The 15,941-nt window shown below is 49.7% G+C and overlaps 1 protein-coding gene across 4 annotated transcripts in view; it reads right to left on the reverse strand.

The window, feature by feature from the left end:
* Steap3 (STEAP3 metalloreductase) overlaps positions 1-15,941 on the reverse strand; it is a 49,469-nt gene that overhangs the window by 21,880 nt on the left and 11,648 nt on the right. The window contains exon 1 of one of the 4 annotated variants that reach the window (XM_052200347.1): positions 15,619-15,783. The exons of 2 other annotated variants lie outside the window; for them this stretch is intronic. In XM_052200347.1, the coding sequence (XP_052056307.1) occupies positions 15,619-15,640 (22 nt within the window). In that variant the 5' untranslated portion in view covers positions 15,641-15,783. Of the gene's footprint in view, positions 1-12,161; positions 12,241-15,618; positions 15,784-15,941 lie in introns of those variants that run through there. One more of the 4 variants, XM_052200350.1, reaches the window with a different exon arrangement.

The following is a 15,941-nucleotide window of genomic DNA, read 5'->3' on the forward strand; positions in this document are numbered from 1 at the left end:
CCCTTTTCTGGTGTGTCTGAAGACAGCTACAGTGTACTTACAGATAATAAATAAATCCTAAAAAAAGAGAGAGAGAGAAAGAAACAGGGCTTCTTTGTGGTGTTTCCTTCGCATACACTATGCTAGCTGTTCCGTGAACTTCCCACCTCCCTATAGAAATGCTGAGATTACAGATGCTCACTACCATATCCAGCTTTTTTGTAGGTTCTGAGGATTTGAACTCAGATCCTTACACTTGCATAGCAAATGCTTTTTACCCACTAAGCCACTTCCCCAGCCCCTGCCCTCACAGTCCTTCAGTGACCACACCCAGGATGAGACTTGCCACTGGTCTGAAGGCCATGGGGAGGCCCAGAAGTCACCGCCTGTGTGCTTGGTAGAGGTGAGAGTCTGAGTCTGGCCTCTGGCCCGGCCATGCCTCTGATGTGGGATCTATTTATAGACTGAAGGCACAGAGGGAGACAATTTCCAGTTGCAGCTGTTGAGCCCAGGTCTATAGCCTGCCCTACTCAGCTCCCTGCCAAGCTACAGACAAAAGAGCACTGTGCCTGGGGTGATCCTGTCCCCTCTGGGTCTCTACCAGGCTGCTTACCCCCTCGTACTTCCCGGCAGAGCCAAAAACATGGACTGCAATTCTGATTCTGATGTCCGGCCAACCCGCCAGCTCCTACCAGCTCTTGGGTATGCAGGAACGAGGAGGATAGCTATGCAGACAATGGCCCCAGCCTGTTCTCATGGGCTGTGTGGAGCCTTCCGATTCTAGCAATCTAGGATAGCCTGCAGGAATCTCAGGGTGCAGTTATCCTTCCAGAACACAATACACGGGACAAAACACCCAGACCCCAGGACTACCTCCAGCTTCCAGGGATGCCCCTATGTTATCTTTGGTGTGTGCCCCACACTCTAAGGATGAGGCCCAGAGCTTTGCACGTACTAAGGCTCGAATTATTTCATTCTATTACCAGGCTGCATCCTCTGCCCACTTACTTTTCTTAACCTTCATGTGGGCATAGGCCGGTGTTATATTGTGGGTGGGGTGAGAGGGTGTGTCCATCGCTGTAGGTCAAAGACCGCCCTCGATGTTGGTCTGCACGTCCCACCTCTTCTGCGGTGTTACTGTGCACAGCAGGCTAGGTGGCCTCCACGCTCTCATCTCGGCCACTCACCCTGCAGTAGGAGCACTGGGATTACAGGCACACACCGCTGCCCCTGGCTTTTATGTAGTATCTGGGAATCTGAACTCAGTTCTCCTTGCTGGCACTATAAGCCCTCTATCTGCAGAGCCACGGCCCCCATTTCGTTTTGTTTTAATTTCAAGAAAAAGTCGTATGTAGCACAGGCTGTCCTCAAACTCATTTTGTAGCTGAGGACTCCTTTAACTCCTCATCCTCCTGCCTCTAATTCCTGAGTGCTGGGATTAGAGATGGCCATCATACCTGGCTTATGCAATAACAGAAATTGAAGCCAGGCTGTCTCATTCACGTTAGGCAAGCCCCGAATCAGACGTCCACAGCCACATCCCCAGCACACCCGTATTAGATAGAATATTTTTATCCATCTTTGGCCTCCTCTTTCATGGTCAGGACTGTGTCGAAGACATTTGCCTCTGACAGTCCCTGCCTAGATGCAGGTCCTGCTAACCTGCTGCTCACAAGTCCCTTGTGTCTACCAACACAAGAGTAAAACGCTGACCCACAAGGACAGGAGATGACCTTTATCTTGTCAGCCCAGAAATCAGGAGTTCACACACTGAGCAGAAATGGGAATTGGGGGCTGGAGAGATGACTCAGTGGTTAAGAGCACTGACTGCTCTCCCGAAGGTCCTGAGTTCAAATCCCAGCAACCACATGGTGGCTCACAACCATCTGTAAAGAGATCTGACACCCTCTTCTGGTGTGTCTAAAGAAAGCTACAGTGTACTTAGATATAATAATAAATAAACCTTAAAAAAAAAGGAAAGAAAAGAAATGGGAAACGGTATGGCCACTGTGGAAGGTCTGTCTGATGGGTCATCATAAAGTTGAGCAGAGAGTTTCCCACTGACCCAGCCATTCTGCTTCTGAGATAAATGAAAACGCATCCATACAAAACACATATTAACAGTCTTCGTAACAGCGAGAAGCAAGAAGAACTCAAATGTCTACCAACTGGCTGTTAATGAACAGAGGGCACACCAGGAGCAGAGCACAGCTGAACTGTCAGGAGGAACTATGCACTAACACCTGCTCCAACCTGATGACCCTTGCCATGGTGTGCCTGTCAGCTGCAGTAGCGCATGCCTACAATCCGGGCACTTGAAAGTCTTAAGCAGAAGAGCTTTGAGTTCAAAGCCAGCCCGGGCTACTTGCTAAGACCTGGGTCAAACAAACAAATGAGAGCAGATGCTTAAGAGTCAGGCAGTGGGAAGGCCACGTGTCCTATAACTCCATCAGTGCGCAGACACTGCGAGTAAGCGGATCTGCAGACAGAAATCGGATTAGTGGTTGCGGGCAGAGGAGGGAGGGCTTCAGGGAAAATGGGGAGTGAGCTCACCAACCAATACCAGGTCTCTTTTTGCAGTGACACAAATATTACTAATTGACTGTGGTGACAGCCACACAATTGAATATATACAAAAATGAACATATGCAGATATGCAAATGGAGCATATGCAAAATATATGCTGGAGTGGTGGCTCGGTGTCTTAGAGCCACGCACGCACGCACGCACGCACGCACGCACTGCGTTTGGAGAGTGACAAGTCTGGTTCCTAGCTCCCACAGTGTGTGGCCCACTACCTATAAGTTCTGCTCAAAGATCACGTGATGCCTCCGGCCTCCATAGGCGTCTCACTCAGGCGCATGTACCCACACACAGACACTTGATTAAAAATAAAAATAAAACAAATGTTTGTTTTTGTACACTTGTTCAGCATAGAGACTCTGGGTTTAATCCCAGGCATTACGCATACAAATCTCATTTTTGTTTTTGAAGAAACTGGGCTTCCAAGGGCTATCATTTCTGTAACTGAAGAGTAAACATGCTTTGGGGTTGAGCCTGGATTCTGTGACTCACTTGACTCTGCACCCCGAGGCTGTTTCTCTGTTTTCTACCTAGTGGAGTCCTCCAAACCCCATGACCTGCAGAGAAGCCAGCTTATGCAACAGCCACAGCCAGCTAGCTGTTGGAGAGGAGCCACAGCCTGATCCCTGGGACTCAACAACGCCCTTGGCTCGACAACATCACTGGTCCTGGAGGGCCCTGGGGCTTGTTTCTGCCTCTGCTGAGTCCGTCATACCAGGGCTGTGTGGACGGATCTGTGTGTGGGTAATGAGGTCTGGGGGCCACCCTAGCACTCCCAGAGTGGTCTGGTGTTAGGACAGTTGTGCTCCGGGTGGGAGAGACCACTCTGCTACTCACTGAAAGGTCTGGGGTTTAAATAAGGACATGCAGCTGGGCAGGGCGCACAGCTGCAAACCTTCGGGGAGGTGTACTGCATCCTATTCTTCCCACTGGTGTGAATCTGGTTTGTCCCCGCTGAAACTCACACTGGAATGTAACCCCATTATGGGGCGTGAAGAGGAGGGACACTGAAGAGGTGGATTAAAGGGACTGCAGGGAGTGCTTAGCTGATGAAATAAGGTACCTTGCAAGAGATATAATATGCAGAGGTATCTGGAAAAGTCCAGAGCAGGGAGAGAAAGAAGCAGATTGGCCAGGGCTGTCTGTGAGAGAGCACAGGGTGGAAAAACCATTTGCGTTATAAGGAGGATGAGTAGTTGGGGAGGAAGCCCCCATGAGCTGGAGCGGGGCCCTAGAGTGTAGGGGGGGAGGGCCTAAGTCTGATAGCCAGAGCCCATGTAGAAGAGCCAGTCCCGGTGCTGCCCACTTGTAGCCCCACAGCTGGAGAGGAGGACCTCTGGGACTCCCTGGGCATCCAACATAGCCACATCAGTAAGTCCCCGGCCAGTGAGACAGATATGGGGACCCGATGAGATGGCTCAGTGGTGTTAGACCTCAGGTGGTCTCTATGTCTAGAATCAAGATGGACTATAGAAGGATTTGTGACACTTAGTTAAAAGCCAGCATTCTGTAGGGACTTGTAAAACAGGCTCATGTTCCTCTAACAGAAGACATTTCTCCTTGCCTCTGGCAGGAGCAAGTGGCTCTCCATTGACATACACTTGCTGTTGTATCTCAAAGCTCATGCTGGTCTCTAGGTTCCCTCAGTCCCTACCCACAAGCACCTGCTACAAAGCTCCCACACCAGCCTCCTGGCCCTCCTCCCCTCCCCCTACACTCTAGGGCCCCCGCTCCAGCTCATGGGGGCTTCCTCCCCAGACTACTCATCCTCCTTATAACTCAAATGGTTTTTCCACCCTGTGCTCTCTCACAGACAGCCCTGGCCACGGCCAATCTGCTTCTTTTTCTCCCTGCTCTGAACTTTTCCAGATACCTCTGCATATTATATCTCTTATTGACAACAAAATCTTCCCCTACAGACCCAAAGAAGGAAGGGCCAAGTTAGGAAGCTTGAATCTCACTCAGAAGGAAGGAGAAAATAGTCACAGGAGGCAGATGGAGGGAGGGAACTGGAAGGGGGGCATGGGGAGGGGAATGGGGGGTTCAGGGTCAGGTGTGGGGAAGGAGGAGAGATGGTCATGAAAATGAATGGAAATCTGAACTGATGGGGGTGGTGAGGAGGTAGTGGGGACATCTCCATGTCGAGACAGAGACCTGGGATAAGGGAGGTGCCCAAGAATCAATGGGGGTGATCTTAGCTGTGACTCAGAACACTGGGGATATAGAACCTGAAGAGGCCACCTCCTGTAGCCAGGCAGGAATCCCAGTAGAGCAACAGAGACACCAATCCACCCACAAAACTTTCAACCCCAAATGTATCCCGTCTATAAGAAATGCAGGCACAGGGGATGGGACAGAGACTGAAGGAACAGCCAACCAATATCCAGCCCAACTTGTGACCCATCCTGAGGGCAAACACCAGTTCCTGACACTATTAAGGACACTTCTGTGATGCTTGTAGATAGGAGCATTTTGTCCTCTGAGAGGCTCCGCCCAGCAGCTGACTCAGACAGATTCAGACACAGCCATACAGTGGAGGGAGCTTAGGAGCTCTTATGGAAGAACAGGAGGAAGGATTGTTGGCCCTGAAGGGGATGGGAAGTCCACAGGAAGGCCAACAAGAGTCAACTCACCTGGACCCTTGGGGCTCTCAGAGACTGAACCACCAAGCAAAGAGCACACACGGGCTGGACCTAGGCCTCCCCGCACATAGGTAGCAGATGTGCAGCTTGGTCTTCATGAGGGTCCCGAACAACTGGAGTGGGGACTGTCCCAAAGGCTGGGATATGTTCTTCTAACTAGACTGCCAGTAGGAGAAGTGCCTCAGTTCTCAGAGACTTGAAGTGCCATGGTGGGGGGGACAGTGAGTGGGATGTAAAGTGAATAAGCAAAAGATAAGCACACACACACACACACACACACACACAAGATAAAGTTAAAAACCCTTCCCCCTACTGAGGCAGCCACTGGGGCAGTTTCCTTGCTGTGTCCCCATGCATACAAGCAAGTGGGCCAGGGCTCAAGCCACCAAGCTTGACCACCTGAGCTCTATTCCTAGGACCCAGTGGCGGGAGGAGAGAATCAAGTCTAAGCCCAGCCTCTTTCCCACGCAGGGGGGCGTGGTACTTCACAGTAAAGGCACAGCTCTGTGCCACCCCTCTCCCCGAGACAGGGTTTCCCCGTATGACCCTGGCTGGCCATTAAAGATAGGCACTACAACATCTAGTCTTCAGGATTCTTAAGTTTGCCGTCTTCATTTCACTCCTCTGTCTAGGGTTTAAAAATACAAACAACAACAACAAAACCCTCCATTTTGTCTCTTGTAAAGCAGAAATAGATTTCCAAATCAATATAGCACATTTTTCTAAACACGTGCTCTGAAATAATGGCCTGGAGGCCCACATGCATTTCACCCCCAAGCCAGCTTAATGGGGTGAGGAGCAGGGCAGGGGTGTGGCTGAATCAGTAGTCAAGCAAGAAGCCCTGGGTTTGACCCCTGCGCCCTGTGTTTGCCTTTGGTAAACCGGAAGTGGCGGTGCACGCCTATACTCCCAGGGCAAGAGGACCAGAACTGTGAGGTCATCCTCACTTACACAGTGGGTTCGAGGCCAGCTGGGGTTACATGAGACCCAGTCAAAAAGAAAACAGAAAAGGAAGCAGTGGCTGGGAGGAAGTGGTGCCTAGGCTGGTAGCACAGTAGGAAGCTGGGCAGGGCACCAGAAAGTTTGGAAGTGGGGCCTGGGGTGCCTGCCAGAGACAGCCCTTAGGCCCCAGGCCAGCCCCCTGTCAGTTCCCAGCTTCCATAGACCTTCAGCCGCTATGCCTGTGCCTCCCTAGCTGAAGGGCAGCCTCTGCTTGCTCTGCAGTCTTCCCCGCCCCCGCCCCCCCCCACCTCTGCTCCTGCCCAGGCTCCAAGTTCCTCCAAGGCCGAACTCCAGACTGTTTGATTCCGGGACTCCAGCACTCAGTGCCGTTCCTCACACCGGAACTTGAACAAAGTCACACTGGCATCTGCTGCAGCTGCAGAACCTACTGCAGAGATCCTGGAATTCCAGGGGTCACACTCTGAACGCCACTGTGGTGAGGTAGTAAAGAACTAGGGAAAGGGCTGGGGAGTACCCAGTACAGTACTTGCTGCTGTGATAAACAGCACAGTGGCCTGGGGAGGGAAGGGTTTACCTCGGCTTTAAGGTTCCCCGTCACATTCCATTATAGACAGAAGGCTGCACAAGGCAAGAAACCTGGAGTCAGAAACCTAAGTGTAGGCCATAGAGGAGCACTGCTTCCTGTTGCTCCTCCCCTGCTTTCTAGCACCCAGGGGCCCCGGGGTGACACTGCCCAGTGGGGTGGGCCTTACCAGACCAATCAAGACCGTGACCCACTGCCTTGCCCACAGGCCAACTCGACGGAGGCATCTTCTCAATTGAGGTTTTCTCTTCCAAAACGACTCTAGCTTGTGTCACGTTGACTTGAGACTATCCAGCATACCTAGGGTGCATGACGCCTTCTGTCTGCTCACTCGTGCTACATCCACCAGGCAAGGTAATCCCAGCACTCTGAAGGTGGAGGCAGGGGGATCTCGGAAGTTCAAGGTCACAGTTTCTTGGCTAGCAGGACATTCTCCCAGACTTGTGCAGTCTCAGACCCTGACATCACTGTCATATCACACAGTTGTGGGTTGGGACCACTACCCCATGCCCGTTTTATGGAATTTCTTAGAGGAAAGAAATAACTTAAAATCAATAGCTGGTTTGACAAGATTTAGAGAGGAAAACCCAACTTACTCCATGAACATGCTACCTACTCATAAATATTCATAAAAATGTCTTTAAAATTCCACACCAAGAACCTAGGCTGTCCCCTGCCTTGGGGCAGCCTACTCAAATCTCTCTTTGGAGTGTTTGCTTTGCTTCTCTTTACCCGATAAACTTCCGCTTAAGCTGTCTCTTGGCTGAGTTCTTTCCTTCAAGATAAGAACCAACACTGCCAACTTTTGACAGGATCTAGAATCACCTAGGAGACAGACCTCTGGGTCTGTGGAAGGGAGTTTCTAGGTTAGACTGAAGCAGGATGACACACCCTAAATGAAGCACCAGGCCTGGAATCAACCAGCTTTATAAGAAGAAAATGGCGTGTGCACCAGCATTTGCCTCTCTCTGCTATCTCACCGGCTGTCTCACGCTCCTGCCACCATGCCTTCCCCGCCATGATGGACCGTCCTCAGACCTGAGCCAGCACAAGCCCTTCTCCCTGGAGTTACTTCCTTCCTTTGGTGTTTGTTGAGACAGTGAACGGGGTCTCTAAAAACCACTCAGAACAGGAGTGAGAAGAGGGGTGGGGGATGGGAGGAATTACCAAATCAAACCTGATGGTGCCCACCTCTGCGGCAGGTAAGTCACCAGGACGAGTGTGAGGAGTGTGACTGGAAGACCGGCATGTTAACACGCAGCCTGGCTGGGAGGATATTCTCGAAGGACTGAGCATTCTGGCTAAGGATCCCAGCTGTCCATCTCCCAACTGTTCAGTTTCACTTCCTCAACTCAACAGTGAAAGTCAGAACGACTGCTTATCAGGACAGCTCAATTCAAGTCATGGGCGTTGGACTCAGCATGATGCAGTCTGGGAGAGGGGAGAGGAAGGCTCTCATCAGCACTAAGGCTGGGGCATGAGCCCACCCCTGCATCTTCTTCATTCTCCTTACACAGCATCATCTATATACAGTGATTCATATGCAAAGCGCCCCCTGTGGTTGGGCAGTGCACAACAACATTCAGTTCTATGCCTCCGCAGAGGAATCCCCCCTCAGATATTCCTTGAATCCTGTGCACCAGGGAAACAAGATACTAGGTCCAAGACGGGCTGGCTCTACAACACAGCTGGAAGAAAACAAAAACCAAAAACCAAAAAAATTAACCAAACAAAAGACCTCTGTATTAGTTTCTTTTCTTGTTTCTGTGATAAAGTACCCTGACAAAAGCAACTTATGTGAGAACAGGTTTATCATGACTCATCATTCAAGGTAGAGTCCCCCGTGTCATGGAAGGGGTGGTGGTGGCAAGAGAGGAGGTGGTCACACGGTGTCCACAATCAGGTGAGAGATGAGTGCCTCCTTTGTGAGGACTGGATCTTCCCCCCAGCTCTCTCACAGGCAGGCCCAGAGGCTAATATAATACAATATAATATAATGTCATAGGTGTGTCCAGAGTCGTGTCTTCTAGACGATTCTAGACCCTATCAAGTTCATAACCTGTGTTCCACCATAGTAGACTTCAACGAGATCCTAGCCAGGCTCCGTGAGAGCCAGGGATGGCCTGCTTGGCTGTGCCCAGAGAACTCCAGGAGGAGGCCTGTGAGTCAGCCAGCTGTTTAGTCCAGCCAGGCTGGAAATCATGGAGAACCGACACCTAAGCCTACATCCTCAGCGCCTGAAGTGAGGTGGCCCACTGCCTCCCAGGAGACCGGAGCGGCCAAGCCTGGAGCCCATGTGTCCTGAAGGCTGTGGCTGTCCCTCCCCTTGCCATGGGGAGCGATTTGCAAAATCAGAAAAAAAACAACAAACAAAAAACTGTTTGTCTCAGCTGCGCTCCTGGGCTGGGAAGCGTGGGGGTAGTGAAAAGACGGAGGTAGCCAAGTCACACAAAGACAGCTCCAGGCCTTCCTCCTGGGACTCAAGTTTGATGACATCACTTCCTCCCGTTCTGTCTAGTTATGAGTTTATTTTCCAGAAAGCCTTTGGGGGCGGCTCTCCTGCCCGCCACTTCCTCCGGACTCCTAAGGACAGTGAACTTGGTCTCCACACCCTCACCCTCAGCTGTTCTGGGAGGACCAGATCATACAGCTGCTCCCCAACCCCAGTCAAGCCAGAGCAGGCTCCTTCACAGGACTCAGAAGACTGACCCTGGGTTTCCCCCTGGGCCTCCCAGAGGGGAGCCTTGGGCTCTGACTCGCTCCGCCCACTTCACTAACTGTCTCACTAGTCAGTCCCAGCACAAGGTCGAGATCACCTTTGACTCATGCAGGTGTCTCCATCACCTAGCCCAGAGCCAGGCATCCAATAGGTGCACAACTAATATTTGTTCGAATAACGTAACTTCTGGTTTCTGTGCCAAGGTCAGGGTGTGCTTGTGTGTCTTAGCTGTTCTTCCAGAACCTAGCTGGGGCTCTGCATCCCAGTGGTGCTGAAACAACTGTCTCTGTCTCTACCTCTCTTCTCTCTCCTCTTTCCTTCGCTCCTTCTCTCTGTTCCTCTCCCTCTTGTCCCCTCCTCTCCCCTCCTCCCCCTTCTTCTCCCTCAGGGATCACGCTTGGTCTTCTGAATTAATCTTTTTTGCCTGCAAATCTTCTTCCTTCCATCTAGCAAAGCTCAAAGTCTGTTCTAGTTTTGATTTCTCTTGCTATAAAGCTCTTTGGCTTGGCTAGGCCTGGTGACACACACCTTTAATCTGAGCACTCAGGAGGCAGAGGCAGACAGATCTCTTTTTAGTTCAAGGCTAACCTAGTCTACATAGAGAGGTCTAGAACAGCCAGGGCTATGTAGAGAGACCTGTCTCAAAAACAATCAATCAATCAAACAAACAAACAAATAAATTAATTAAAGCCAAACAAACAAAGGGGAGAAAAAGACACCAGAGTAAAAGCAGTTTGGGGAGGAAAGGGTTTCCTTGGCAACACTTCCAGGTCATGACCATCACTGAGGGAAGTCAGGGTAGAAATGTGATCAGGAATTCAGGGCAGAAGAAGCTCTAGGCATGTTAGATAAAACTCTACTTTACTCACTGGCTCGTGCTCAGCTAACTTTTAATATTTGCTAAATATTTATTTACTTTATACGTATGAGGGTTGAGCGTGCAGATCAAACCCAGGTCCTCTGCAAGAGGAGCCAGTGCTCCTGACCACGCCCCAGTCCCCTCCGCTAGCTTTTCTACACAGCCCAGGCCCAGCAGCCTAGGGATGACATCACCACAGTGGCCTGGAGAATTAACATACCTATGATGCCTCACGAACAGAAAAGGTGTCCTGCTGGCCTTGCTGGCTAAAAGCAAATTGCTTCTGATAGTCCTTCTGAACACATTCTGGGGGAAAAGGTACTAGATGATGTGTTCATCTGCTCAAGTAAGGAAACCACATGTGGTGCCCAGCTCCCAGGAGTCAGCCATCACCAGACAATCCACCTGTCTTCGACACCACGCTGAGTAGCAGAGTCAAAAGGAAATGTGGTCGGGACCGCTACCCTTGCACCTCTCAAGAACTTTATGGTGGCACTAATGCACTTATTTCTTCTAAGGATATTTTTACGTTACTGCTTTCCAATGTCCAAGTCAAACACCAGCATCTTCCTTGGGTCTGGCCCAAGGGATGGGGGAGCAACAAAACTCTTCAAATGTGCTGGTGCTCCTCCTGCCAGTTACCTCTCCCAGCATTAGTGAAGGGCATGTGTGCTGGGCAACTCTCTAGCAGTCCAATTTCCCTCAACCCCCGAATCCCTTCATCAACACTAAGCCAAAGGACACCAGGCATCTCCAGCTCACTCTCTCTCTCTGTAGGCCATTTTTTTGATAAGTACTTCTGGCAACATTTCAAATAAGCTCTCTATCTATCTATCTATCTATCTATCTATCTATCTATCTATCTATCTATCTATCTATCCATCCATCCATCCATCTATCTATCTATCTATCTATCTATCTATCTATCTATCTATCTATCTAAATAGTCTATGTAGTTCCATCTAGCCTGAAATTCAGAGATCCAGTGCCTCTACCTCCAGAGCACAGTAACTAAAGGTGTGAGCAGCCATGTTTGGCATTTTAATTGTATGCAGGTTCATTTTAAACCCAAAATCTCTGCGCAAGGAGCTCATACGCATTAACACCAGCCAATCTGGTCCTTTCATCCTTCCGCCATTATCCCACACCCTTCAAATCCATCCCTGTACATATTCTGCAGACTTTTGCTTGCACAAATCTGCAAACTCATTAAGTTCTTCACTGGTGTAGCAAGCATACCTCTTCATTTCAAGGCCTGTTGAGCCTTGAGTCCCATTACACGTGTACAGACAATAACTCACGGACTAAAGGGCATCAGCATTGTCTCCTACGGAGAGTCTCATTCTACAGACAATGCAAGAGTAATTCCCCAGGCAAGGGTGAAGAGGGTGATATTGCAGGGTGGGGTGGGGGCACATCCTCTGAAGTAGAGGAGGCTAATTCCTCAAATGAAGAAATTTGGTCCCTTCACCCTCCTCAGGTACACACTGATATCCTCAGGTCTGAGACTTGAATTTCTGTTGTAAGTTGGCCAACCTTCTAAGGAGGGGCTTGGGTTTGAGTCTCAGCAACTTGAACTTTATGGCTGCTGAGATTTCTTCCAGGATACACCTAGAAAACATTAGCCTGCGTATGTGCATCTGGAGCTGGTTAATTTTATCACTAAGTTCATTCTTCTCTTTTGTCACTTTACCCAGAGATTCTGGAAGTCACCAGCCAGCGTCATTATTTTCCTTACTTTTCTATAGATGCCCAGAAGTTTTATGGACAGAGACACCAAAACTACTTGCTCCTCACAAGAGATGAATCAGGATTATTTTTAGAGTGACTTACATGATGTGGTCCAGGTAATCCAACAGTAGCTGTCTCATGCTAAGACAGCCCAGGAATCCAGGAGTTGTTTAGTGTGCTGGTTGGGTGTCTCCCAGTTTCAAACTGTCCCTATGTGTCTGGAGACTTCTGGAGAGCCACTGGGCGAAAACCCAAAGAAGCTGGCTGGCTCTAGCATCAGTGGGGAGGGGAGAGGGCATGCTGCAGCAGCAGGAGAGATGAGCTTGCCAGCAAGACTGAGGGCAGCAGGCAAAAAGCAGGGGTTTCCTTCTCCCTGTCCTTTTATCTGTGCTGCCACCAGAAGGTGCCACCCACATTAAGGGCGGGTCTTCCTGACTCAAATCATCTGACCCAAAAAGTCCCTCACAGCAGTGCCCAGCAGTTTTCATAACTATCTGATCCCAAGTCCGGTCTTGTTTATAACTAAGCTTAGCAATTACAAGGCCCAACAGAAGGCCCAGCTGCTGGGTTTGCTAAGGAGATGGCTCAGTCAGTAAAGTGGTTGCCTAGAAAGTATGAAGAACTCCAATCCCCACACCCATACACAAATCAGCATGGTGGCATGCACTTGTGACCCCAGTGCTGGGGAGGCTGAGACAGGATAATCTCTGAATTAGCTGGTGAGCTCCTGAAGGTGACACCTGATGTCACCCTCTGAGTCCACATGAAACCCAGCACACACATGTGAGCACACATGTTAGTGCAAACACACAGGAGTATACAGGCATACCTATACACATACAGACTCACTACATACATGTGAGCACATGTACACACACGAGCACACACGCATTAGTACACACATATGCATACAGTTTTTTAAAGGAGGAGGAAGAAGAGAAGGCTCCCAGTTCCTCTATAAGACAACAATACAGATTTTGTCCTCTGATCCCTTAGACTCTCTGTCATAGGGACGGGGCGAGTCTATAGGGCCAAGCACCTTCTCTTAGAGTGCAGGGAAGTCCCATGATCTCCCGTCATGCCTTCCCACATGTTTATGGGCAACGTTAAACCTAACACCCTTTGATAGGAATTTACAACCCTCGGGCAGGTGGAAGGAACAGTAAAGTCTATAAAGTCTTTCTGGGCTGAGAAGATGGCTCAGGGGTAAAGAGCATTCCATGAAAGTACTAGGGTCCCCAGCACCCGATATATACGACAGATAGGAGTGGTAGCCTGCCTGTAACCCCAGAGACTGAGACAGAGGATCCCTGGGTAAGACTAGCAAAATCTGGGAGCAGTTGTTTCCTATGACAGTCTGGCTCTGGCTCTGTCTCTCTGTCTCTGTCTCTGTCTCTCTCTCTCTCTATATATATATATATGTATGTATGCATGTATGCATGTATGCATGTATATATACATATATATATGGCAGAGAGTGATTGAGAAAGACATCTGGCCTTTAAATGAATGTGTCAATATGTGAGTTCATGTGTATGAACATACAGGCACACAAGTGACACACACACACACACACAAGTCTTGCTCACTTTATGGTGGTTTACGGTGGCGTGGCAGCCGGCAAATCCACCGTAAACTGATGATGCTGTGAGTTTAAAAATACCCAGGAAACACCCAAATTCACAATTTGAAGAATGGTTTCCACTGAATGCTGTTGGTGTTGTACCTCCCTGAACTTGAAAGAGCCTGTGTCAAGCCATCATTAGACAGAGGATTGCCCACACAGCCTCAATGAAAATTACACCCTTGCTATGCAAAAAGAAGAGATTGCCAGGGACAACGCCTTCTCCCTTTTTCTGCCATGTGACTTCCCCAAGTAGTAATCCAAGATGTCCTTGGGGCATAAGGCTACCGAAGGAGCAGCCAGAACAACCCAGCACTCTGAAAGTGCCTGGTCCCTAGACAACCCAAATCCTCAGGGTCAAAAGAGAAGAGATTAGAAGACAAGGCCAGATCTCACTGTGCAGCCATCCACGACCTTGGGTGTGTGTTGGGATGCGACCCACAGAAGATGCTTCCACTTTATACATCACAAACCACGGCTCAGACAGGTAAGGGGAGCTCCTCCCGGACCCAGAGCTGACTCTGCCTTCATCTAGTCTCTGCACCCCACTGACATCGTGGGTGGTGAGGGCGGAGCCTCTGTATGTGGGTGCTACAGATGTCACCTGGCCAGCACCGGGTTCTGGATTTATGTCTGTTTCCTTCCTGTGCCCTTTATCTTCTCTCTGGGCTGCTGGGAACAATTTTCCAGTCACTCCTCTTGCTGTTCCTTTAGAGTGGCGCTGTCCTCCATCCTGGGTCCTAAGTGGGGGTTCACTCAGACCCAGACCCTTGCTCCTTCCTAGACCCAGGGACCACAGTCTGTTTCCTTGCCCTATGTTTGCCTCCCAAGGTGAGGGGAGAGAAGAGAGGTGGCCAGTCTCAAATGAGCATGTAACAACTAGTGGCAGATCTGGAGGTTCAGGCCAACTGGTGGAGAGCACACGCTTGGAGCACATAGGAAGCCCTGGGTTATATCCCCAGAACCATACAGACAGGGTGGTAGTGTGTGCTCGCCATTTCCATATTTGGGCCGTAGAGGCAGGAGAATGAGAAGTTCCAAATCGTCCTTGGTTCCGTGATGAGGTTGAGACCAGCTTGGGCTACAGGAGGCTCTGCCCCAAACCAAATAAAAGCTAATGACATCAAACATGTTTTAAGTGGTACACTTCAGTTTTCCCTGTGGGCCTCTCCCCTGTCAGATGGACTCTTACAAACATTTTGCTATTACATTTCTAGCAATACTACCTGGGATTATTATTTAAACATCATAAAAATCATTTCTTTTTAAAGGAAGGCAGTTTTGTGCTTGTTGAAGAGAAAATAAAGTCCATGCATATAAGCCAGGCCACACACACACACACACACACACACACACACACTCATGCACACAAGTTTGATCTGTTAGAAAACAACATTTTCTCTCCACATCACTTTGCAGAATAAAAGCAAATGAATAATTGATAAAGCTTTTACAAACATCTAGCTTTTCAAATCCTTCTAGAAAAATCCAGTTCGATTACTCGCAGCCAGCAGTTCTGTGTAAAATTTATAATTCCCAACGGGCCCACATTCCTCAGAAATACATCATGAACATTAATTTTTTTTTAAAGCAACACACACTAAAACCCACAAAGCTGCTACTTTCTCTGTGTGTGCAAACTGGAGCCCTGCACTCCGAACAGGCTCCTGTGTTCATTGCCTGAACGCCCTCCCCGGGAAGGTGGCCCTGGGATACACACAGCAGACCACTCTCGCTTTACTTTGACAAGATCTTATTCTGCTGTGCTCTTTGCTGCCAGGCTGAGGCTGTGCAACTCTCAGGCAAACACTGCTCCCTCTGGGTTCTGGCAAATCTGCAGACCTTCACAGAACAGCACTCTCAAGTGTACCAGAGGACAGTGTACTAATAAGTGAGCCAGGTGGCTGCCTTGGAGGCCTGATCTGACAGACTTACCAGCAACAGGTGACTGCGCCATCTGGCCTTCGGGGGTGGTCTAAAGTTTTTAGAGTGCCCAGACAACCCCACTGCAAGCCGCCTCTTCTGACTAAAGTCTCCACCTTCGGCAGTCTGACTGGGGTTTTTCAGAAGTGGGGCGGCCACAGGCCCTCCTAGGGCGTGGGTAACTGGGACACCTCCCCTCTCTCTCAGTTTGCCCGCCTACAGCTGGCCACAGGGACTGGCCCCGGAGAGGTGGCTGATGTTCGGTTACGGAGTGGAGTGCCCCGAGAGAGCAATTCTGCAGGAGACTTCCTGTTTGGGGAGGAAACCTCATGTAG

This window comes from Apodemus sylvaticus, chromosome 12 (genome assembly GCF_947179515.1).
Source record: "Apodemus sylvaticus chromosome 12, mApoSyl1.1, whole genome shotgun sequence".
Lineage (NCBI taxonomy): Eukaryota > Metazoa > Chordata > Mammalia > Rodentia > Muridae > Apodemus > Apodemus sylvaticus.